This window comes from Calonectris borealis, chromosome 4 (assembly GCF_964195595.1).
Source record: "Calonectris borealis chromosome 4, bCalBor7.hap1.2, whole genome shotgun sequence".
Taxonomy (NCBI): domain Eukaryota; kingdom Metazoa; phylum Chordata; class Aves; order Procellariiformes; family Procellariidae; genus Calonectris; species Calonectris borealis.
The window spans coordinates 8,714,436-8,740,389 of record NC_134315.1 but is presented as its reverse complement, the minus strand read 5'-3'; the positions used below and the strand labels follow the sequence as shown (position 1 = coordinate 8,740,389).

The following is a 25,954-nucleotide window of genomic DNA, read 5'->3' as shown; positions in this document are numbered from 1 at the left end:
GGCCGCAGGTTCGCCGTGGTGTGGGCCCCGCCGCTTACCCTGGCCCCGCCCCACAGCTAGCGCGCGCCAAAACCGCGCGCCGCCGCGCTCGATTCTCCCGCCAACACGCCCCGGGGCGGGGCTGGGCGGGGCCGGCGGGAGCGGGCTAAACCATTACACCGGCCGGGGGGGGGAGTGGTAAGTGTCCTCGGGGCCGTCCGCGGCGGGGAGCGTGCTTGCTTCGCGGCCACTAGCGGGCTCGGCTCGGCTCGGCTCGACGGGGCGGGGACGCGGGTTGGCGGCTGCGCTTTCCCCCTTCTCCCCCCCCGCGTACCTGTCGCCCTGGAGGGGCCGGCGCAGGCGCCCTGCGGGGAGGCGGGGCGGGCGGTGTCAGTCAGCGCCGGCGGGAGATGCGAAGGGCTGAGCGGGAGGAAAGGCAGCTGCTCTCCCTCGCAGCCCGCTCCGGTCCCCTGGCCGCCCGGCTCTCCCTCCCGAGGGCACCCCGCGCCATGTCCTTCCGCCAGAGGAGCCCGCACGGCGGCACGAAGAGCAGGTAGGGCCGCCGCGGGCCGAGGCGAGGGGCGGCGGCAGCGGCGGCACCGGCACTCTTCCCTCCCCTTCCTCCCCGCTCCCCGGTGGCGGAGCGGCGGGCAGCGGCCAGCCGCCCTCGCTCCCCGTCCCCCGGGCGGGCCCCGCGCCGGGCCGGGGAGGGGGCAACCGCGGCCCGCGCGCACCTGCGCGCGGCCTCCCCGCCCCCAGGGGGGCCGTTGCGCGGCCGCCGCCCGCGGTCCGCCATGTTCGCCCGCGGGGCAGCCGGTCGCCCCTCGCTGAGGTGCGGGTCCCCCAGCGAAGGCGAAGCTGGGCTGGGCCGCCTGGAGGGAAGCGGGGCGGAAGCTCCGGCGGGGGGAAGGTCTGTCTCCCCCGGGCGGTGAGGGGCAGGTTGCGGGGCCGCGAGTGGCGGGGTTTCCTTGTGTGGGAGGGCTCCCTCTGAGGGACTCCTGAGGCCCCCCGCCGCTTGTGTCCCTCAGCTGGATGTGTTGAAGTAAAATGAGTCAATAGGCTGCGACGTCTGCGCGCGGGGATGTTTCAAAGAGCTTAATTAACCTGAAACCACCTGGCGTGCTCACCTTGTCTTGCCTTGTCTGCCGCCAGCCCGCAGCCCCCGCCTCGCTGGTCCCAGGGACGGAAACGTGGCGCAGATGGAAAGCGGAGAAAGCAGAACGAAACCGATTCATCTGTTTTTGATGAAAACAAGTACAGGCCTTCTGACAACAGGCTGGACAGGTAGGCAGTGCTCGCAATGGAAACAACTCTGTTCTTTCGTTCATCAGGAGCTGCTGAATTGACTATCGCCCTCAGTTTTCCAAGCCCTGGCTGTTTATAAATCAGTTGTCGACCATAAATAGCTGGTCTGAAAGGAGGGAAAAGGATCAAGTGCAGTGTTCTTATACTGGAGTCACTTCTTAAGAATAAACATTTTTCATTATGGCTTGAATTACATTCTTCATCATTTTCTGTCTTACTTCATGCTTGCTTACTGCCATTTATCATGAAGCAGTAACTGCACAAGCCAATTATGTTTGTGGATATAGGCTGTGCGTACTGTCGTGGTAAAATTAAATGTCATCTGCCTTCATATTTCCAAAGGCGGTACAGACCACCTTGAAAAGTGGGGTCTGCTTTGAGGTCACTCACTCTGTTCATACCGCTGCTCGCTGCCTTCCTTACCATTTCCCAGCACAGGTAAACTTAGTTTAGTGCAAGTATCTTACTTTGTATCGCTATCTGCGGTCCCACGGTCCCTTTAGTCCCTTTTATCAGTGGATGGGAGTTGTGGCCTGCAGCCCTGTTGATTGAATCTGGATTTCTAATCTAGAAAGAGGTGGGTTGTGCCCTGTAATTACCCATTTTTCTTTGCTGATAAGAAGCAGGGAAGGCATTGGTCAGTGGCTCAAATTACAATATCCAGAATTAATTTCAGGACGTGTGTTTGAATAGAAGTACAAAGATGAAACTTTACAGATTTGCTTCATCAGTTTCCACCTAAATAAGCAATGCTTTTGTCTGTCTTCCAGTATTGAATTGAACAGGCGTACTTTCTGGTTTAGTTTGGATTCAGCTCTGATTGAAGTGGTTCTCTTCCTGCGCTAAAACTACTTTTTGTTTATGCCAATTCAACATTGTCAAAATAAAATTTTAAAATGGGAAGAGGATCAGGATGGAGGCTGGGTCATACAACAGATTCAGTCTGGGGCGGGGCTGCTGCCTTGTTTGTCTGCACCTCTGGCAGAGTTTGAGCACCATTTGCCGTCCTATCACAGCACCAGAGCTTCTCGCCAAGTGTGAAATGGCATGTGGGGATGAGGGTCTGAAGAAAGACAGCTAAGCTTAGTATGTCTGGCACCAGTACTGTCACAGAGCAAATTAATCGAGAGGTACAGAATCAAACAAGTATAAAAAAGTATGACACAGTGTTGAGGAAAAAGGTCAGATGGTGGGACTAACCGGGAACTTCTGGGATTGCGCTGTTCTCTACCATGGACGAGCAATAATTGAATGTGGCCTGCATTTTCTGCAATGTTAGAAATCAATACAAGCAAATGCTAAAAATCCTTGGAGGCTGGACAGGTATTTGCAGAGGGACCTGTACTGTTTACTATGGGTTTTTAATTTTTCTGAGTTGGTAACTGGGTTTCATCTAAAAAGAACTTCTAGTTTGAATTTAACAAAAACTTCAAAGTAGTGCAAGTTGATTTCTGAGCTGGGAGCAGGGAGGGAGTTGAACTGGTTTTCGCGCAGATGGATCTAATTCCCTGACTTCAAGGACTTCTTTGCGCAGAATCCTGGTAAGTCTTCAGAGCATTTCCAGATCTACTGAAAAAGCTCTGGTCTGTAGGATATGGTTTTGAGTTTGTACTTTAGGAAAATCGGTCATCAGGAGGACAGAAACTGGAAAGCATATTCAGTAATCTGAATGTAGTCAACTATTCTTGGCTGGGAAGGGATATAAGCTTATTCCCCTGCAACAGTCTGAATCTGCTCGTGATGCTCATGGGCTACAATAAAGTTGTTAAATACCAGTTTGTAAAGTCATGGCAAATCTCAGTTTACTAGCTAAAAATTGACCGCTTTTTTTTGTGCCTTTGCCTTCCCTGCTAGGTATATTTTCACATGGAGAAACTCCCGGTGCTATCGTGTAATTTTAATTAATTAACTGTACAATTGAATTCTGTGTTCTAATTTTTGTCTCTTATATAGCTAATGAGTCTGCAATCATGAAAGAATAAATATTTGTAAACTCATTTAGTGGAGTGAAAATAAGTGAGTAAATGAGTACAGTTGGTATTTCACATACCATTTTCTGAAGGACACCAGCTTAAAGTTATTGAAAGTGTAGGCTAGGTTACATGCTACAGTGGTATGTTTCTATAGATACCTACATAAACTTTTTAAGGGGGGGGGGGGGGGGGGGAAACAAACCCCAAACCACACAACTTCAAGGTGGATCTCTCAACTGATGCTTAATTTTATAATGATGACATTTTAATAGAACAATACAAGATTTTCACAGCCATTGTGAGTACTATAAATGAATATATTAAATAGCTATCAAGCTGTGAATGGGGGAGATGCTGGGGGTGGGGTGGGAAGTACAATAAAATAAAATTGTAATGTAGAGGCCTTTTTTTTTTCCTCTCTTTCTTTCTAGTTTTACAACACCAGAAGGCCCTGGACCCCTTTCCCGGTGTTCAGATTGGGGAACTGCTGTGGAAGAAGATGAAATGAGGACCAGTGTTAACAAAGAAATTGCAAGGTACCCATGGGTGTTTAAGATGAAGTGGGGAAAGCAGGGGAAATAGTAGTTGTCTTGTAGAATCTGTATTGACTTGTCATTTTAAATTCACCATTGTAGTAAAAACAGACCAACCTTAGCTTCTTTGTGCTGCTTTGGTCAGCTTTGGCTTAAGTCCTGCAGGAATGTCATAGCATACTCTGGAGAGCTGATGTGTATCACTAAGTATCTCCCTTTTGGAAGAATCCTTTCCTAAATCTCTTAGATTAAGTTACTTTGTCCTTTTACTAATTACTGGTTTTGCATATTATTGCTATAAAAAGATTTTTAGGGAAAAGACTTAGGAAAAGAAAGTTCTCAGATTTTTTTTTTTTTTTAGGGGAAAACTGTTTTTTTTAGGGGAAAACTGAAACATCAGTTCCACAGTGGAAAGGTGTTTACAGTGTCGGGGTTGACTTCTTCAAAACTGAAGTAAAATCAACTGTGAGCTGTGACAGTGCAGCCTTACATGTTCTCTTTGTGTATATTCTTAATGTGGATTTGAACTCTTACAGATATAGAAGAAAACTCCTGATAAATGAATTTTCAAGAGAAAGGAAGTCCTCCTCTGGAAGGTAGGTTAAATTTCTAGCTTAGCTGAGGAAAATCCTGACAATATGTCTGAATTTTCACATATACCATTGTTGCTTCTGAAAATGCTCAGTTTGAAATAGTTCATCTCAAGTCTGCTCTAACATCATAGTTCAGTAACATCCCAAGCATTCATTTGAAAAGTTAAACCATGACAAACATGTTTCTTTATAGTCTTCTACATGTGGGTTTGTTTGAGTGTCGCTTGTTTTCTAGTAGCCCTAAACCTACGATGTTTTTTCTTTAGTTCTGATTCAAAGGAGTCCACTGTGACAGTAGAACTCGAGACAGATGAAGTGGTTTTGATGAGAAGACAAAAACAGATAAACTATGGAAAAAACACAATTGCATATGATAGATACATTAAAGAAGTTCCTAGGTAAGCTGCTTGAGTTTCTGGAAAACTAAATGTTTGATTATAAGTCATACCTGTTTTTTATAAGCATATTAATGTACTAAACTTGGTATGTGAGACACATTCAAATAGAAGGCATCTAGAAATTAAACTTTCTAAGACATTTTTTAACTGATAAGTCAAATGAGACGTGGATTTTTTTTTTAACTAGTTGGTACATGAGGAATATTCCTTCAAACTTTCTTATGCTGCAGAAACAGAAGTGAAAGTTCTTTTGGTTGTGCTTGTCAACTAGAAGAAATGAAACTGCTTTTTGCAGTCAATTTCCTCATTAGTAAACTAAAAGACAAAATGGACTACAGTTGCTCTGAAGTTTGGAATAAGGTTTTCAGACCTATGATTGATCTTTTTTTTTTTTCATTTGACTTGAAGACAGAAAAACTAAAAAGTTCATATGGAGCTGACAACTTTTCACTTGCGTGCTGGAATTGCACAGTATTATTTTCTCATAAATAATGCAATAACTTAGAATTTGCTGCATTATAATGAGTCTGTGTAGCAGGCCATCAGTCTTAACATTTAAGAATACATGTTATGTATGTGTGAAAAAACACTAATGAATTTTTCGTGTCTAATATCTGAATAGATGCCATCGTATACCAGGAGTTCATCCCAGAACTCCAAATAAATTTAAGAAATACAGCCGTAGGTCATGGGACCAGCAAATTAAACTATGGAAAGTTGCATTGCATTCCTGGGATCCACCTACTGAAGAAGGATGTGATCTGCAAGAAATGTATGTATGCAGTATTCAAGATACCTTTATAGAAATTAATATATAAAATCTCATCTTAAAAACAAACAAACAAAACAAAACACCAAAACAAAACCCCAAACAAACAAAAAAACCCAAGCCAAACAAAAAAAAAGCCCAGCATAGCCCTTTTTGAGACAAGTCAGTGATTGCTGAATGTTTTCATTAGTTACTTGTCCGCACTAAGTGCTATTCAGTTCATTCTCAGTCAGAATATCTAATAGCTTTCTGGACCTAGCTGGTGGGATTAGATTTACCCAGTGTCCTTGCAAGGGTATACATATATATCCCCCACTTCTTTAATGTATGTCCACTGGGTGAAATCAGAGCTCATTCTGCAGTGCTCTATAAAAGAAAATACCACACCGTCGAGGCAAACTGATTCTTTCAGAGCAGTCTGCAGATTAATCTGTGGAGGAAGCAGTGCTGGGGAGTCCTCGCTAATTAACAGATTTCATGAATATTGAGCTTGGACCAATACAATATACCAGAACCTGCCTCATAGCCATCTCACTGGCTAGTTCAAGAACAGTGGTATAAAATCTTGTTTCTTGAGCAGATGGGAGGAAAGAAGTACGTGTAAAATCATCTCAAGGTACCATTAAATCAAAAGCATGGAGAAAAGTGTTCACAGTCCAGGCTGCTGTGGTATTCTGCTCTAGAAGATCTAGAATAATGCAGCTAGTTATTTCCCTCTATAGAAACTAATAAAGCTGATCAGGGAACATCCAAAATAAAACTGTGGGACTACAGAATGAAGGGGACACAGATGTAACTAATTCCTCAGGAAACAGTTTTGTGGTAATAAACTACTGTTTTTCCCTAACAGCAATGGGATCTAAAAGCAAAGGCTTGCTTTTACCTTCCTTTTACTTGTAATTGATGTGAGGAGAGTTGGTATTTCGGCCTGAAGCCTACTGTATATGTTGTTGTTGAAATACAAATCTATTTTCAGATGCTGGGGTCTAGTTCTGTGTATAGTGGATATTAAATCTTACGTTGCAAAACAAATTAATGGAAACCGTGTCTGGAAGAAAAGAAATTCCTTGCTCTTCCATAGCATTTGTCATCATTTGTATTGAGGCATTGTTTGAGTGTTGGGTATTTGTCTTTGACAAGTTGCAGTATTCAATCTCAAGACTTCAGTCCTCATCCATTTTGGCTGTATTGAATTGACCTGCTGTTCTGTTTGGTCTCGGCAGTTTGCTACCACTGTCCCTGTTTTTGTTTGGCCATCGTTTTCAGAACTGCACCTACAAAGTGTAACTTCCTACTAAAAAAATGCATTTGTTTTAAGCTGTATGCTTTGTAATTATTTTACAGTAGTCCTGTCGACCTTGGTGAGATGGAGACAGAATCTGTCGGAAGCAATTCTACTGAATCTCAAACAAGCTGTCAAGATAATGATGTAAGCATATCTGTCACTTGCATAAATATTTGTTAATAATTGGTCCATTACTTGGAATTAGATCCTGAGTAGTCTGAACACGTGAGAAATTTCATAATCTGCTGTGTTTAGGGACTGTCTATAAAGTTGAGCTATCTTTAAATTCGGACATTTTCCCAGCTATAGCCAATATCTGGCTGTAGTCTGAGTTTAGAGAGAACTTAAGTGACCATCTCAAATGACAGGTATCTCATTCTTCATAGCCTGCAAAAGAAAATTTATCTGTTTAAAGCATGTCAGTTATGAACTGTGACATACAGTGAAAATACTACTTTAGATTGCAATATCTAATGTTAAAATAGGACATCATTTTCTTGGCACACTCAGACTTCTTGAAGTAGGCTCTTTTTATATCCAGAAAGCATTTAGTACAGCTGAGCAGTAACCTTCAGTAAAGATGTAGTAATGTTTTTCTTACCGGATTTGTTTCTCTGGTGAATATTGGATCTGTATAATGTTTTAATGTGTGCATATATAGATCTTTAAAACATTTGCAGGAAATCTTAGAATGTGGTTAAATGGGCAGAAGCCTTCTCTTAAATCTCTTCAGTCTTAAGACTAGCCTTGGGGTTTTATATGGCCTGTAAAGTGTTTGTAAGCCTCTGCTACAGGGTCATCTAAACAAGTTACAGAAGTGAACTGAATTATTGTATAACTAAACCTGTACCTAGCTGCTAATTATTAACTGCCTTTGTATTCCAGGATACCTGTGCTGGCACCCCCACCAAAGTTAGACATGTTGACTATCAAGCAGGAGGTGAATTTGACTTGGAAGTGTGTTTGAGTGAACCACTTAAAGATTTCGATACTGTGAGTTAAATAGTCTTGTGCACGCTGTTTTAGAGGAAGTTTCTTTTAAATTTGAGAGGTTAGCTGTTAATAGTAAGAAAGCTTAAGCAAAGTTGAAGACTTGTTCTCTAAGTTGTGGTTGGTCTGCATATTCTCTGGACCAAACTTATGTAAAAATACAGTTGTGTGACTTCTTTTTAACTTTTAATTTATGTATATCAGATTTTTTTATAAAACCTTTCAATAGAAAAAAAAAAAGAGCCAAAGGCAATGCTATCCTCAAGTAATTATAAATAGTTCAGCAAGATCTTACTGATTTTTTTTTCTCATTGTGTCCATAATTTCAGTTGTCCACCTGCAGATCAAGAGCAAAGTAGGGAGATATTTTTGAGCATCTCTATGCTACCTTGCTTTTCCATCTGACATTACTACAAGGATCTGACTTAAAGTAATACAGGTGGTAGCTGAACCACACTGCTGATTAGTACTTGTAAACTCATCTACTGCAGTTACTTACTGTAAGATTAAACTGCCTTACCTTTTTTAAAAAAAAAAGCAGATACTTTTTATTTGCAGAAATTTAACTGATTGGAAATTAAATACTCTCAAAAAATTGGAGGTCAGTATGCTAAAGCCCAGGCAATAACGCTTTAAGAAGCAGTAGCCTGAATTTGAAATTTGTAAATAGTCATGAGTCATTTGTTAATACAGTCAAGAAAACAATGTGTAGGTAACGTGCTTGATTCTTTTTAATTTGCTGATTTTAAATGTAAAACTGTTGTAAATGATAACACTGTACAGATTTTCTGCTGAAAGCAGTTAATGTTTCCATTACTTTTGTATGGGATGTTGCTGGAAAATAAATGGAATTGCATTTACTTACGACTCTTCAACTTCATTTCCTGCTAGTGATGTTCTGTGGATAACAAAATAGAGGAACATACTGAAAGCCACGTATCTGAGACTGATACTAGGCTAGGATATGTGTGTGTTAGCACCATCCTCTGAGGGAGACCTTAAAAACTATTTATTTGTGTGCAGGCCACTGGGGTGAATTTAAGACTTAGTTATAATGGGTAAGCCTGTTGTCGACCTTTTGCAGACTGCTTAGAAGCAGTTTAGTTCAGTAGAGGTCCATTCGCTGGTTACCAAGCGCTGTTCTCTAGAAAGACTGCTAGAAGGGCTAGGTGGACACTTCAGTCTTGTTTACTATACAGCACCTTTTGTTAAAGTCACCTCACCTGGTTTTATCTCTCAAATGGAATTTCTGGGTGTTGGTGTTATAACACTGTCAGGCTCAATGCAGACGCTTAAACTTTTCAACTCAAGCGAGTATCCTAGCTGCAAGCAATATTGCTGGCTATCTAATTTGTTGGGCACTCTTAAAATCTGGTAGATTGATCTGATGGGGAAACTTCCAAGAGGAAGCAGTGGTATAGGGACAAGGATGGAGCTATGCTCTAGTGTTAAGGCGACAGTCTTCCTAAAATGTATTTTTTCCAGAGAAGGCAGCAAAGTGATAGTTAGTCTTGCTTACTACCTGCAGTAAGCCCTCTCTGCCCTCCCCAGATTGCTTTTCTCACGGCACACTTTCTGGCCACGCTGTACCTGGTTGTTCTTAAGTGGTTTTGTTTAATGCCTAATTGTAGCTTGAGCCGCAATTTGCTTTTGAACTTTTTTCCTATATCCCCTTCAATAAAAGTGGTCTTAAGGTCAAGCCAAACTCTTCCATGTCTAACTAGAATCATTTGATGCCTTAAGGCTTCTACATAAAGGCGGAAAGGGGTTTAAGCTAGACTTCCCAGGTAGCACAGTAACTATTCTGAGGTCTCAGTTTTTAACTTTGATGATAGGCCTGACAGACAATTGCATGTGAAGCTACTTGGGAACACTATTTCAAGTCATGGCTACTTACTATTAGGTTTTTTAATGGTTAATGCATCTAATTTGAGTCAGCCACTTAAAGCTTAACGCAGTTCTGTCTCTGTGCCACTTGACCGTTAGTAACTGGTGGTACTAAACTATTTTCATAAGAATGTTGTTTTGCGAATATGTATGTTACTTCTCAATGTTTTAAAGGTTTAGTCATGAGTAACATGAAGCCAAGAACAAAACCATTCATGTCTTAAATAAGCTACGAATAGTTCACACAGCTGAACAGTCTAGAATAAAGTATTAATGTTAAAGGATGTGTTTCTCCCCAATGTAAAATGAGTAAGGCAAGATTTCTGTAGAAGACTACATATTGCATACCTGGAAACTAGTATTTTGTGTCAACTTGATTCTGTCTTCATAACCTTGAAGTGCAGGTTAGTAGTTGACACTTAAATATGTCACAGTTTGCATGTTATCAGGAGACACCAGGGGCTTGTGCTGCTTATAGACTTGCTGTAGCCAGTAGTAATACTCAAGCTGTCTGGTTTGGTGGTGGTATACTGGAATGGCTATGCAGTGAATTAGGTGATCAGTGAATTGGCTTCTATTCACGCTGCTCTCAACCTCAGGGTGCATCTAAATTTTGCACAAATAAAGTGGCAGAACTTTTTAAGGGTACACCCAGGCTATTGAGGATATCTTAAATGAGCTTAAGTCTTGAGGTACTAACAGATGTAATCTGCTTTCCTGAGTAACACGAGCCATGAAATACCACCTTAAATAATCCTGGAGTGAATCAGCAACTCTAATCCTTTTTGTGGAGAACCAGAATGAGGCAGTATTGGAGTCCCTGTGCTAGAAGAGAAACAATTAGATGAGATTTTTAAGGGGGAGTGGGGGGGGCAGGGGTTGATCTGTACCTGAGTATCAGAACAGCCAGTAGAATGATTTTTTTTTTTAAAAAAAGTTTTTCTATGCCACTGTAGCTAGCCAAACAGGTTGGATCAGTGGAATATTCAGAAGATTGTTTAGAGGCTTCCAGAGGGTAAGGTTACTTACACGTGGTTTCTTAATAAGAATATTGAACCCAGTAAATACCTACTGAGATAGCTAAAGGAGATGCATACATTTCAGGGCTTGTTGTACAATAATTTGTTACTCTACTAGTCTGTAAAATGTCTGTCTCTGAAAATCAATTTTTATTAGGTTTTTTCCATAACTTCACAAAAAACATTAATTCCAGAAAGCATCTTGGCATGGTATCTGAGACTGTTAATATGGTGAGCTATTGATAATGTTGATAATACATCAACAAATACTATTTTTAAAAAAAAAAAACAAAGCAAAACAAACAAAAAACCCAACAACAACAAAAACATGACCTTTTTGAGTAATTTGGGTTCTCTGTGACCAGTCCTTATGATTTTGTGACTTGTGTTCTTTGGAATCTGTATTGGAGGAGGAAATATAGGAGTCTTCCTGTGACTAAAGATCCAGGTATGGGGGAGATGCTTTTAAATTTCTGGGGAGTAACTTCTCAGTGGTTAGTCCATAAACTTATATATCGTTTGAGACAAAGTTAACTAACCTGCTACTACTCAGCCAAGATTTTCAGCATAGGCCTTGGGGTACGATCATCCTGCTCCTGGCGTTGCATGCCACCTGAGCGTTGCACTTGCATACACAACTGTCCGCCCTGTTGAGATTAGTGTCGCTTTTCGCTGTGCTGCACTCAGTTCAATCTACGTTCCATCCTCTCACCTCTCAAAGCTATGTTGTGTCACTTTTGCTTCAGAGTGTAAGGTCCTATGTTACTGTTCCTTTTTCTGTGCTTATTCCTTGTTTTCTTTTCCTCTAATGTGCTTCGGCTAGCTTGGAGAACTTAATTCTGCTGGCTTTGTTAAAAGCAAACCTTGGGTGCTGTTCAGCACGCGTGCTCAGCAAGGAACTAGGTGGTGTTGATAAAACATTTCAGCCTAGAAATGTAGCTGGTCTGTGATCAGTAGCTGTTTGTGAAACAGGCTCAGATTTTTTTTAATTGATCCTGAAACAGCTGGGCATCTGTAGTAGCATCTTTAATCCTATGAATTATTGCCCTTTGCTTCAACTACTTGGAGAACTTAGTTTTTATGGATTGCATTTAAAGAGAGTGCTCATGGTGTCTTGGATGTTTTTCCAAAAGTGCTGAACACCGAGTTGGAAAACAACTATTTTGCAATTGAATAAAACCCTCTAGTGGTTAAATGTGGGATAACCGAATCCATCTAGGTTGTCTCTGGTAATAGACTAATCTTATGGAAAAATAACATCCATATGTTCAGTTGTGCATAGTTGCATACAGTGGAGTTTGCTTCAGATGGAGAATTGGCAAGTACCGCTGTCAAACTTTACATTTACTAGGTTAAATTCCTTTAAAAATAAAAATGAACAGGTTGTTCCGTAGGCAGCAGAACCTGTCAACCCTGCTTTTTATAGATTTGTGCCTTCTGTTTTGTGTTTCTCTTACTCCCTTCACACCAAGTCTTGTCCTCTTTCAGCATCCTTCATACCATGCCTGGCTAACTGACAGTAGTCTTAGCTATGGCTAATTTAAAGCTCCATCTGTTTTAACTGGATAGTTGGTATACATGTGCTGATAAGATGGCAAGCAGAACGTTTTAAGAGCTAAGCTGTCCCAACTTTTCCTTCACTTGGGCATTAATTGGGTCCTCCTTCATTACTTAGCTGTTGTCACATAAAGCTTAAAGGAACATATGTACCCTTCTGTTAAATACCTGGAAAGCTAGTTTAAAAATTAGAGGGGGTAGGACAGATGTTTTTAAAAAAAAACTTGACAGTACAATGATTTAAGCCTCTTTAAGGAAGCCAAGCTAAAACCATCTTTGTTCCATGAATCCATTTTTAAGTCAAAAATACCATTCAAACAACATTTTGTTCACGTGTGTGTTTACTAAATTTATTTTCAGGATTATCTGCTTTGTCACGTTGCCGATGCAGATAAAACCCCTGGTACAGAGGCAAGGCACAGGCAGAGCAACCGTGTATGCTTGAGCATGGATCTGTGTGGAAGCCTGCTGCGGGATCAGGCATTTCTTTATCAAAACTGGACTGGTAAAAGGGTCCTTTTGAAAGAATTTTGAACTTCCTGGAAGTTCTTACTCTTCTGTGTTTTCTTCTTCTCTATGGTTTCTCAAAATGTGAGAAGATTGGTTAATAACTGTTTAAGAATAACTTTTTGAGTGCTTCCTGACAAACAGGGATAATTTTGGCAAAATATTATATAAATAGTTAAGAGATTGAAGTTACTTTGGGAAGTGTCAAAAATCCATTTTATTTTTAAAGAAAACAATGTAGTTAGGATGTAGTGTATATGATAAATTGGTTAGGAGAGAAAGCAGTATTGCTGAGCAGCATTTATTCTATACGTGTAGTATTTAATTTTGTGGCATCTGGGTAGTACCTAAATACAAAACATGCCAGGAATCAAGATCTAGCATCTGTCACTTCTGGCCCCACTGTACTTTTGGATTACCAGTGCTATTCATTCTTTGAGCTTCCCACTTACCTCCCTTGGATTGTGCTTCAGCACAGGAGCAAACTAATTTCTCCAAAAAAGTGCTGATTCATATACTTGAGAAATAACTTAGTTTTAAGTGGAAAACCTTGTGGGTTAAACTGGGGTTCAGCTGTCTATGCTGGGAGCTTTCTAGCTATTCAAGTTTCTATTGAGAAAGTTGCTGGGAGGTACTGGCATGGCTCTATTAGCAAACACAACGTTCCCTTTTGTGTTTCTTTAGAAAGGGGCTGTTCCATTTCTTCTGAAAAATGCTTTGTTTTCAGAAATATGAGTGCAATATAGAGATGAAGATTTGCGCCTGCTCTTTCAATCAGCTTTCATGTGCTAGAATCAAAGTCACTTTGCAATACTGCAGAGGGCAGTAACAGTGCGTGTTTAATTACATGCGCACAAAAGCGATCTCAGAGTTGCTTTACATTTGCTGTAAATGCCAGGAATCTAATTATACTTACTGATTCTGACCTTAGGAGCAACCCATAGTTCCAATAAAATCCCTTCAAGTCTGTCATCTTTCACTGTTCTTTCCATTTCCAGTTTCACTTGATCTTAAGCCCATTATTACAGGGAATGGAAGGTAATAGTAACTTAACAGCAGACAGAGGAAAAAAATGGACTTCGGGGAGGGGAAAGTCTCCTGACAGATAGTAGTAGCCTGCTTGCATTTAAAATCCTTACTTCCACTGTATAGCAGTATCTGAAAATGCTTATTTAAATCACTTGATGAAGACACTTTTTTTTTCTTTTGCAAAGAATAGAGAAAACTGATTTTTTTTCCTGAGGGTTTGAGATTTCCCAGGGCAAATTAATTTCAGGATTTTATCCACAATTAATTATTTTCAGAATATTCCTGAATGTTGAATCCATATTCTTTGGCATTTGTCAAAATGTGTTTGTCTCTCACACCTACTAAATCGTCAGTGCTTTAAAAGCATTGCTGTATGAATTAAAATTGTACATTGTAGTTGGAGTGTTGGATGTGAAATCAAAGCAGGGAATTAGCAACAGCTGAAAAGAAGATGTTGGTAAGGTTATCGTATATGGTGCACAGAGGAAAGAACACTAGAAAAAGTAATTGAAGGACAGTCACTCCGATCTAGGGACCGCTCATAGCCTGAGTAGCTGGACATTGTATGCAAGCACATGGCAAAGCTAGAATTAATCGATGCATAAGGAATAAAGTGTCATTCTGCTGGTCCCCTGTCCTTGAGCACTTATCTGGAGTGAAAAAAGAAGAAATTTTAAGCCAGCCAGGCCTCCCGGGAAGCAGATCCATGCCTCAATATGCTGCTAGAATTTCTGGAACAGTGTACTCCAAAGATAAGACTACCAAGAAAATATACAGTACTGATTAACAAAGAATGGTCTGAAGATGCTAAATGCATTCGATACTAAGTCTATCAAACTACCAATTTACCAAAATAATCAATTACAATTTTTCTCTGACACTTGACCATAAAACTCCTTCCCCTCTTTCTCACAGGAACAATTTTTATGCTAGACCAAGTATGGCATGAAGTGTAAAAGCAGAAGGGTGAGGCTTTACCTGATCTTAATCTATTTCTAATGGCATTCTGACCATTCTTTAGAACGCGTACGAAGAAGCATTCTGATTTGGTCAGTTTTTCCTCCCAATAGTAAATATAGACCCATTAATTATTGGGATGAAAATATTTTTTTTAATATATAATATTTAAAAAATCTACTGAAATGTTGACGTAAGTGCTTCCAGTATTAGCGGATACCATTATTTCTCTGAATAATAATCATGCCGGAGATTAAGCGAGACCTAATGCAGTTTCATTATTGGGAACTAAATAAAAGATGGCTGGATGGAATTACAGGTTTTGCAAATTGTAATCTGGGCTGGTTGAAGTAGTTGTATTCAGGCAGGCGGTGAGCTCTTCAGAAAGTGTCTAGAACTGGGCAGGGACGGGCTTGTCGTGATTTGAAAAATTTCTGTATACCAAACTTTTGTTTTTAATGAGAAAAGCGAAGATGTTGCTCTGGGGAACTCGGGTTCAGATCCTTGCCATGCCTGCCGTGGAGAGGGCAGTTAAACCAAGGACTCGCATCCCTGCAGGCTCTTCACTTTTCTTCAGCGAGGAACCAGGCTCTCCTTGTGGTCACAAAATATACCCGAAAAACCTTCCTGTCTATGTTTTTACATCAGTAAATAAATTAATTTTGGAGGATGCTAAGATATTCCTCCAAAAAACTCCTAAGCAAATCTAACATGAATTTTCAAGCTATAATTCTTAGAGGTGAAGTGGATTTAGGTAGCATGGAGTAAGATATATTTTGTCTTCCAGGACCGATCTGGTGTCAGCAGAACCACAAGTAGAATTTAGGCCCTTTGCTGGAATTCAGCATAAAGTTGTTGTTTTTTTTTTTTATATTAGTGCAGTATTTTAAAAAGTTATGAAAACCCAATGTATGTGTCTAAGAACACAGAGACCTGAAAACGTGACTTCTTTCACCGAAGAATGCAGTTTTTCTTGCTTCCATAGCCTCTCTCGGATTGGTTTTGATGCATTCATAAAGAAAAACAAAAGAACTTTGTAAAGATGTGTTTTACAAATTAAGATGGGTATTGATGAAGAAAAACCACATTCTTGCGGGTCGAATATGTCTGACAAAGTAGACCCCCTGTGAACTTTGTTGCAAATCAACTAATGATACAGTAAAGCTGAGTATTTCGCTTTCAGAGGTAATAAAAAGGTATTTTGCTTTCAGAGTCTTATTGCCGTGAGTTCTGCTTTTCACTCGGATGCTGATGAAAAAGGGATGATCCCTTTAAGAGCTTGATAGGTTAAGTTGGGAAATTCATATCTCGCACACCAGGCAAAAAATATGCTAGCAACTGCTGGGAAAATGACAACTGCAGTGTCTGATCGCTTGTCAAATCAATGAGGCTTTTCTCTCCTTTTGGTGAGAATTTATTTGCAGGGGTTGGTGAGCTGAGAAAATAAGATTCCTGACCTAATGGTCACCCCCATTGGTATCTCATTGTGGAAAATACTCTCTGCTGCAGTCCATTCAAGTGATTGGCAATGACAGCTTGGATGGATATTGTCAGTTGACAGGGCTTTGCACTCTTTCTGTTTTAAAAATGATGCGAAAGATCCCTTCCCCAGCGTGCAGTGCCACAAGTTGGGTTTATGAATGAATGGATGAATGCACGCTTCTCTCCTGTCATCTGCAACAAAAAAATATTCCGATCCTATCCCTGAAATGATATGCTAAGTAAATTCACACACATGCATTTAACACTGAAATGGTGCCTGAAGGCAAGCTGAGCCAGTCCTTCCAAACACTGTGGCCGTATTTTTTTTTGCAGTCATTAGGAATTTCATGGAAAATGTAAAACTGCCCATTTGCTATGGAAAATCTCCATGAAAAATGTGAAATTCCAGTGTTTCCAGCAAGGTTTTGCTGACAGCTCATGCATGGAGAATAGCCTGAAAGACATGCATGCAATTAAGGGATCCATATAGCCGAGCTGGAGAGAACAACACAGGCAGTGGGGGATGTGGCCTTTGCTAGGGCCAGCTGGTGTCTGCTCCTGGACTCTCTGAGGGCACCAGACCATTGAGAGAAGTGGGGCGAAAGGGGAAAAAAGAAAACACAGAAGCTTCAGAGAAAATGAACCAAGTCTGTCGGAGAAAATCCTGAAGCTCCTAGGTAACACTGTCCCCCCCCGCGCCTCCCCCCTTCTAGATGCTATCAGATGCAGTTCAGAGTGTGACAGAAGGTTCTTGTTTTCTCAAACCTGATGGGAAACGATGCAAATATCCAGCGTGCAGAGGCAGCGGGCAGCTCAGCCAGGGAGCCAGGTGCTAGGCTGTGAAGATGAGAAGGAATGGTTTGGGAGGGAGGGCTTTTAAATTTTACTCTGTGGTCATGTCAGGCGTGGCACACGGCTGCTTGTTCGAGGCGCTAGTGGTTGAGGAGATTCTTCTGCGCTGTCTGTCTCGGCGTTTCTTTGCTACGTTTCCGAAGGGTTTAGCCCTATCGGGAAAGGCTCAACTCTTGTATTTATCCTAGAAGAGTGATTTCTGCGCATCAGCTTGAAAAGCCTTCATGTAGGTTACTGAATGCGGAGGGTAAAACTGAAAAGCGAACTGCAAAAACTCCCCTGCCTCCCCCTTTCCCTTGCAATAAAACAGTGCAGGCAGCCGATTCCTCGCCTTGCCTGTGGCCATTTATCTGAGAAACTGCAGTCCGCTGGCACCCGCCTGGTGCTGCAGCGCTTTTGCATTAGCTACTCATTTAACCTTAACTTTCATACCTCAGCTACCGATTTAACCCGCGTTCGAGGGAAAGGGTTGAACAGTTTGTGAGCTAGGGGTTGCAGGTTCGCAGAAGTGAACACCGAAGCACAGAGAACTGCCTTGCGGTGTGTTTTGTTCTAAAAACATCCCCCGTAAAGTCACTGAGCGCCGTCGTTCCCAGCTGACGGGGCAGGTATTTGATAGGAGATACCTACTCCGTGCAGAAGCGTGGTGTAGGCACGTTGAAGCTAGCGGTGATCTGGGCTCTCGGAGGAGTCGTTCAGCACAGCGCCGTGCACGGCAATGCTTGGATCTGGAGCAGTGCGGCCGCGTTATCCGGCTGTACAACCCCAACGCCTGGGGCTGCTGGATCGCCCTTAGCCGCGGCGTCTCTGCTCGGGGCTCCTTGCGCTGTGAAGACCGGGATTCAGGGGTGCACCCGTCAGGCATGATGTAAAGGAGCATAGAGGCACGTAAAGGAATTAGGAATTAACCAGGAAGCAGGTTGCCCGATTCCCAGGCATAACGCCTTGACTTAATTTTTCTCATTTGGGGACTATTGTGCAGTTTTCTCACAAAACAGAGAGGGCTCATTCTTGGTTTTCTGTTCAGACTGGTTAGGAAATACCTCTTGGGTGCAATGTTTGGGAGAGAAGGTGGGAAACGGATGGGGTCACAAGAAAGGGGGAAAATGAAGCATCGGTTGGTGTTGTGTGTAGAACAGAAGTCCGCTCTGCAGACCGGAGAGATGACTTGCGGAGAGGCTGGCCGTGGAAACATGATTTCTACGCTGCTTCTGGAGCATATTTAATAAAGGACAGTAAAACCGTGCAGCCTCTGAGATATCATAGCCGAATAGGCTCAGATAGTTGCCCTCTCACAGCTGCACCATCAAAGGAATTACATTTAAATGTTTTGTTTGGACTCTTCCCCCTTCCCCCTCCCTTCCCAAATCCCTGAGCACTCACTCCCACGCGTGTGGAATATATAAACCATGCAGCGAGAGTGTAAGGGTCCTGTCGCGTGAGCTTTGCAATTGCAAAGAAAGAAGGTAAGAAGCTTTCACTGTACTCCAAATCACTTTCCTTGCAATCTGAACAAAACTGTTTACTCATTGACTTAACCAACTTTTTCCAGAAAGGCTTGAGCATCCCGTGAAGTAGCAGCGGTGCTTTGTTTGCAGAGGTCTGTTTGCTTTACCAGGCTGCCTGCAGCACAGGGAAAATGGAAGCGAAGGGGACCCCGTGTTAGACCCCGTTGGCTAAGATTGCAGTACAGCATATATCCTTGTTCTATTTTTTCTGGTTTTTAGCTCCGTTGCTGTTTGTGTTCTTTTAAAGAAGGTCTCTTGTGTGGCCTGAGAATGACAATCGGTGATCTGAGAACGCAGAGCGCAGAAGGGGAGAGCACTTTGCAACATTAGGACAGAAATTACAAGACCTACCAGGTATTTCTAGTAAAAGAGAATTATGCGCAGTACGTGACAACTATTTAAGAAGAAGATCCTGGTTGCTGGAGAGGTCCTTGGGGTAGAAAGTAAATCCAGACTTCAGCCCCTTCTCCTTTGCACAGCAGTATCTCAATTAACGTGCTTGCCCTGTGTTGCTGCTGGTTTGCAAGTGAGATGATGCGGCATGTCTGCTAGGTTAGTGTATTGCCTGGAGGGTGTAGCGTGCCTTTATTAATGTCAAAGTCCTCACATTTTGGAAGGTGATAATTTTTTGGATCGTCATGGATATGTAGGACTGTGGTTAACTGTAGAATTGGCTCAAATTGTACGTATCGTCAAGGTTTTGAGTGCATTCACGTAGAAAACCCTTGGAGTAGTGAGGTGGTGGCTTATACATGAGTCAGCTGGGCCATTACCAGGGTTTGGCTGTGGATTAGCGCATCTCATCAGCTGAGTGTTTTATATTGATAAACAACTCGGAGCTATTTTGTATTTTTTTCTCATTTTGCCTGCAGAAGGCAAACCAGCTTCAAAAGGCAAAATTCACTGTGCCTAAAGAAAAGAACAGCTCCGTATTTCTGTAATACTAATATTGCTTGAATACCTGAGAAGGCAGAACCGTACCAACCGGGGCCAAACAATGAGAACAGGCGTGCTTCCCCTCATCATTTACACGTACATGGCTGGAATAGCTCCACACAAGACTGGTCTGGAGTAAAGGGTCTTTCACTCTGTAGACAAAAATAATTGTTCTCAGAATAAGTCACTTATATTCTGGGACAGAGCCTAGATTCTTCTATAAAAAAAGGCGTTTTTGCTGTTGCTGCAATAGCAACAGCCACAAATAGATCTATCCAGAACCAGTTGCACCAGCCAAGCCTTCTTCCCTTGATTAGTGGGCAGAATGTGGGTGAAATGATAAGGAGCGCGTGGCAAATTGAAAATAAAGATGATGCATTATTCTGTAATTCAGAGGCTTCACTTTCTTCATATGTGCCCTTCATGCTGTCGTCTTTTCAGGGGAAAAATATTCTCATTCTCTTAAAATGCTGGTGGTCACTCAACCATGGTGAACGTACTTGAATCTTAAGATTTATGATGACAATCCTGTTATCTGCAGTGTCAGGATGATTATCCCAGCAGTCCTACGGGATCAACCTAAAAATTGTTGAACAAGAAAATTATTTGTCGGGAATTACAGCAAGGAGATGATTTGTTCTGAATTTGAAACAGATACAGTTATTTGCAGCTGCTCTGGCTGTCCCCCCCATCTTTCCCATGCTGTCCAAACAAGATGAGATACAAGTTCTTGTTTCTTCTGTCAGCATTTGTAGGCTGACTGGAAGAAACTGTTTATATCCTCACTTTTTTCCTTTATTTTACAGCTGTGAGTATGCAATAACTGCCCCATATGTTAAATACAATTGAAATATATTTTATCTTCTGTGTCCAAAGATTTAATCTCTTGTATCGGGGTGGCTATATTTAATGGAGCGGACATAAAATACCGAGATTTTCTACTGTGTGTAGAAATCTGAAGAAAAGTGTCTCTTCACCGTCAAAAGCTTACCACTGCCTGAGTCCTAATCTCTTTAACCGAACAAAAGACAAGCCCAGTGACAACCATGCTACCCGTTTCAGTAGAATTTCTTAAAGCCTCTGTCAACTTTCTGCAACACTTTCTGAGCAAACAGAAACTGGCCTTCCGACCAGTGGAGTCTGAAAAATCATGACGTTTCCCTGGCAATAGGAGGATCACTTTTATGCTTTTAAAAATAATTTCATTAAGATTCCTTCTCTAAGCACCCTCTCCCCTCAATTATGCCTGGCCTTCGGACTAGAAAGTAACTTCAGCACTTGTACAAATTTGACCAGGTAGCTAGTTCAACAGACTTCGGGGGCTGAAAGATACTCATGTATAAATGTTTTATAGACAACTTGTCTGATACAAGGTCTGCTGCAGTAAATGGAAACCTCCCGCTGACCTCCAATGGCTCCCAGATCAGGTGTTTGGGAAGGCCACAAACACCGCCTGTGACAGAGAAGTAATTCAAGTTGTGTTATACCAGGTTTTCTGCCTCTATCTGGTTTCTTATTCTAGGCTACAGTAGTGTCTTAATTGTGCTGGGCTGCTTTTCTTGTGGACTTGCTGAATATGGACCTTCACCAGGCACCCAGCCGGCCCATCTGGGTGGTCAGATTTGAATTCTTGCATCTACAATTGTAATTTGATTGTCTTTAGCATCTTCCATGAACAGCTAGGGGCAAGATTAGGGTGTCTGTGAGGCATCTCACAGCAATTATCAAAAGATTTTTGGAAAGCTCTGTGAGATCTCTGGGAACTTGCTCCTTCATCCTTTGCAGTTATATTGTATTGTCAAAGAAATGCAGCAGAGCAGACTCATTTTCTGTTCCTGTTGCACAACCACTTAGGACTGTGTTGTGCTGAAGGTCACAGCCACTTGAAAATTGTTTACATAAATCACAACCCAACAGAGTTTAAAATCTGTTGGTTGCTCTTGCATACTTACACTCTTTACTGATTCTTCTAATCTGGCTATAATTTATAACCACATCTGTTTTGTGGAGTGGGGTGGAAGAGGTGAGTCAAATTCAACAGCTGAAACAAGGTCTAGGAAATGCCCAACATCATTTAAGACTGGAAGAGACCTCGAGACGATGCCCTTGCCCAAGGTAGGATCAGCTTCACCCATCACATTGCCAGACCTCTTCCTAACCCCAGATGCATGACTGAGGTTCTGAAACCTCTCCAGGGAACCTTTCCGGTGCTTCAGTATCTTTACTATCATGAAAACTCTTCCTAAAGATGCTCGTCTTTCTTGTGGTACTTTAAACCAATTACTTCTCCTTCAATCCACCATGGGCATGGAATATTGGAAAACACCGTAAGCACCTTACTGTGTGGGAGTTGTCCTGAGACCACCAACTCATCTAACAGATGCACCAAACAGGCGACTTCGCACGTTAAGTCTGCAACCTATTTATTAATAACCTATTTCTGGTGCTTTGCCCCTTGGAATCTCTGTGCAGTAAATATTATACACGGAAATGTTTTTCTTCTTTTCTTGCCAGAGCCATGGTTTAGGTTCTTGCAAAGCGTAGCAGTTCAAAAGTATTACGGTTGGCAATGCTGCTGTGATTTAATGTCCATTCGTGATGCACCAGCCCGTCCCTGGTGCAGCTCATCTCTTTTGTGGGACAGCTTCCCCCATCCTGACCAAATGAGAAGGTGTTAAATGGTACTCAAACCTGCCTTGTGCCCGCAGGAAGTACATGTGGCCTCTCTTCTCCAGCTTGTGTGAGAAATCTTCAAGCCTGGAAGATCTGATGCAGTTTTGTGTGAAGACTGGTGCTGCTTTGATAATAGCAAGTGATTTTGGGGCTGTCGTGCTAAGATCCTGGCCCTTGTAAAGGGGAAAATACTCAAAAGACAGAAGGAGATGAAGTTATGTATGAGCAGTTTAACAACTCACCGCTGCTGAAAGGGAGGACCTTGTTTTCTCCTACTCTTTCTTCTCTCCTTTTATCTCCAGCCAACCACTGGTCCTGCTACTTATTTTGTACTATCTCTTGTAGTTGTCAGGCCGCTTTGTAAGCCAAATAACTGGTAGATCAGCCAGCTGATTTGGCTCACTGAAGGTCACAAAAAGAGCCGGTGCAAAAATGGAGAAGGACCAGGAGGCTGAGAGAGCGCCCTGGAGATGCATCGGAGATCTTCAGGTCGGGTGGAGCTGTGCCCGAAGGCAGAAGTTCTGTTACAGCAAAAGCAAATTTAACAGCTTGTCATGGGGAGGGAAAATCTTGCTCTTCTTCCTTCTGCTTCCAGCTGTGCTTTCCCTTCCTCTCCCTTGGGCCAGCTCTGGCACACGTTGAATCAACTCGTTAAGCAGGCAGAAAACCACACGGGGAATAAAAAAAGAGTTTGCATCTCGAAGGGATCTGAATCGACGCAGCAAAGGGTCAATGTGAGGGAGGGGTGGGGAGAAAGGGGAGGTTGTACCCTCTGTGCGAGTTGAAGGTGCTGCAGGATGGACAAACTGCAAGAGTCAATCCCTCGGCTGAATGGATGAGTGCAGTCGAGGGAGTATCCATCATCACCGTCCTCTGACCAAAGGTGTAAGGAACCGGTTAAGAACATGAAGATGGCAGGTAGCCAGTATCCTGTCTCTGCTGGATGCTAGAAAAGAAGGTAAGGACAGAAGTGTATTCTGAGACTTCTCTGGTACGCTCTCCTAGCTTCCAGCTATCTGCGGCTTAAAGGCTTCCTGAGTTAGAGATCATGCTTTCGTGTTTCATGGCCCTTGGCATGCCTTCCTCCTGCAAATTTATTTAATCGTGTCTTTGAATCCATGAAAACTTTGGCATAATAATTTGAGATCCTTGGATGAAAAGAACCATAGTAATATAAAAACAGTTCTAGTGGAAAACACCAGGATTTCTCCAGCATGATGAAAATTTCATGTAAACAACAGTTTCAAATGTTTTTCCTGGAATATATATATATAAAAATCAAAACAAACCCCCAAATATTCAAATATTGGTAAAATCTGCATACTTTTTGCAAAACCATTCCTCCCTTTTTCTCTTCTTCCCCTTAAATAATGAGAACCTCATTATATTTACACCACCCCTACCTACGCACGCTAAGGGTTTTTGCCCAACAGTGTTTCTCTTCCTGCCTTGAATCCCTGCAATGATGGAAATTCAGGAGTCGTGGCTGCTACTAGAGGTCTACGCACCGTGGTGCAGTGCTGCTCGGGGCAGGTCTCACTGACGTAGCTTTGAAGTGCCAGCACAACCCCGCAGCCACCTACACCGACTCCCAGTGCCTACCAAGGCGGGGGAAAGCCAACTCATATCATCAACATCAGCAAATATTTTAGCACCTTCCCTAGCCTAGATGGGGCCCCCAGAGCCGAGACATCTCAGCAGGTAGGTGACTGCTGAGGAGCTTTCACTGTAGGCTTCCACTTTCCCGCTTGCACCTTCCTGATGGAAAATCTTCTGTGTTACTCTGTGGAATTGCACTGCAGTGATTGGCACCATTTTGCAGACACTTGGCTCTCTTAATATTCTTTTTGTCTTCTCTCTTCAGGAAGAGCAAACACCTGGGTAATAGCCAGGTGAATTTACCAGCTGTGTGACAGCCCCGGTCTTTGGAACATGGGGGAAGCTGACTTCAGATAAACAATTTCTACCTTATTTTCTTTGAGTAAAACAGAATAATTTAGGTCAGCAGGGACTTAAGAAAACCATCAGGTCAAACCTCCTCCTCACTCAAAAGCTTCAATATTAGATCGAGTTGCTCAGGGCCTCATGCGGCTTAGTTTTGAGTATCTCCATGGATGGAGATACCACCATCTCTGTGGCCTCGTGTTTAATCACTCTCATCGTGAAGTATTTTTTTCTTAATATCCGTTGGAATTTCATTGATGCAGCTTGGATCTATCGCCTCTCATCCTCTCACCAGGCACCTGTGAGAGCGGTCTGGCTTCATGTTCTCTATAATCCTCATTAGATGTTGACAACAGGCGATTTAGTCCTTTCCAACCACTGCAAAGAGGGCAGAGCTGTATACCAGAAATGCTCCAGTCCCATCCTTCCCCCTTTTCCTTTTTGGGATTGTTTTCTTTGAATAGTGACTTTGGTTGGGACCTTGGGGTGGTGTTTCTTGCACTTCTTCCCTTTTTTTTGGCTCCCACTGACATCACAGTTTTTTCAGCCCCCTTTTTTTTTTTTTTAGCCCCCATTACCATGGTATGGAAACACTGTTATGACTTTATTACCACGTGCAGGGACACTGGCCATGAAGTAAAGACCTGAAACAGAGCCCCTGGGTTGGGTAAGAGGTATCAGACCTCCACAATGCACTCCAGTGCAAGACAGATGTTTGCTGCAGCCGGGTGTATGCTGAAGGCTCCCAGCCATTTTTTCGGTGGTTCCAGATCTCCGTCGAATGGCTGAGCTTGAGGCCAGGATCGAGGGCACGGATAGATCAGCTCTGGTGAACTTTGCTGGGGTGGCACGAGAAGCTTCTGCTCCCCGCTCCTCTGCTTGTTGTGCGGAAGGTCGTGGCGCTTCCAGCAAAGTTCGTGTGCCGACTTTCCAACCAACCTCCTGCAAAACCTGCTGCCTCAGTTCCCACCCTGTCCTCGGCGGTTTGTGTGAAGGCAGTTTGTGTGTCCCCAGCAGCCCAGGACGCGTTTCCCCCCCTGCCCACTCTCCGGAGCTGCCAGCCAGGAGCGGCTGGAGCGGGCAGCGGGCAGCAGCAGCACTTCCCAGACCTGCTGGAGCTTGTCTGCTGAAGCGGGTTTATCCAAACGCCTCGAAGAATCCTCTCTAAAGCATTAAGATGGAGACAGATTGCTTCTCTTCTGCAAGAAAGGAAAGCAGTCTTGCACCAGAGACAGCTGGGTTGGAGTAGAAGGCATTCGTTTCAAGTCATGACTTGGTCCCTGCAGGCGAATGAGCAGCAGAGCTCTGCTGAGTGAGAACTCCCTGGCGTGATTTACATTGCTCTTTTCCATATGTTCAGTAAAACCAGAGCAAACCTGTCCATGGGCACTCCTTACTTTGGTTTAGTTTCTCACCAGATTAAAGCAAACCGATAGGAGTCTGGTTTTAATACGGTGCAGGAGCATCCATCCCTCCGCTTGCTCCGGGGTTTGTATTAGTTTAATGAATTGGTTTAAATGAACATCCAGTTGAATGGGTGCAACTCTTTCATGTAGATGAGGCCTGAGGCTACTAGATAAACAAGAGATGAGGCGAGAGGACCTTTAAATTCTTCACAGCCCAACAGAAACCTGTATGAATGAATTGAGATCTATTTTTGTCTTTATTCTTCTACCTTTTAAAAGAAACCATAAAATGGCTGGAACAACTCTTAGCAGAAAGACAGGGCCAGGGAGTGGGTGGAGAAGAACGCCAGGAGGTTACGGGTGCAACTTTTG

At 42.7% G+C, this 25,954-nt stretch overlaps 1 protein-coding gene across 2 annotated transcripts; it reads left to right on the top strand.

The window, feature by feature from the left end:
* Positions 1 to 187: 187 nt before the first annotated feature.
* On the top strand, positions 188 to 8,685 carry SLBP (stem-loop histone mRNA binding protein). Of its 2 annotated transcripts, XM_075148544.1 has the most exons (9): positions 190 to 532; positions 1,132 to 1,263; positions 3,689 to 3,793; positions 4,327 to 4,386; positions 4,650 to 4,781; positions 5,404 to 5,553; positions 6,895 to 6,979; positions 7,721 to 7,828; positions 8,155 to 8,685. In XM_075148544.1, the coding sequence occupies exons 1-9, from the start codon at positions 390 to 392 to the stop codon at positions 8,182 to 8,184; spliced, it is 945 nt and encodes a 314-aa protein (XP_075004645.1). In that variant the 5' UTR covers positions 190 to 389; the 3' UTR covers positions 8,185 to 8,685. The 2 variants fall into 2 exon arrangements, with proteins under 2 accessions (XP_075004647.1, XP_075004645.1); XM_075148546.1 differs by lacking the exon at positions 5,404 to 5,553 and having other exon boundaries at positions 188 to 532.
* The last annotated feature ends 17,269 nt before the right edge of the window (positions 8,686 to 25,954 follow it).

Coding starts and splice junctions, on each gene's coding strand:
- SLBP (XM_075148544.1), top strand. CDS start 390: ATGCGAAGGGCTGAGCGGGAGGAAAGGCAGCTGCTCTCCCTCGCAGCC. Junction 4,782..5,403: donor TACATTAAAGAAGTTCCTAG/GTAAGCTGCTTG, acceptor ATATCTGAATAG/ATGCCATCGTATACCAGGAG. Junction 5,554..6,894: donor GGATGTGATCTGCAAGAAAT/GTATGTATGCAG, acceptor ATTATTTTACAG/TAGTCCTGTCGACCTTGGTG.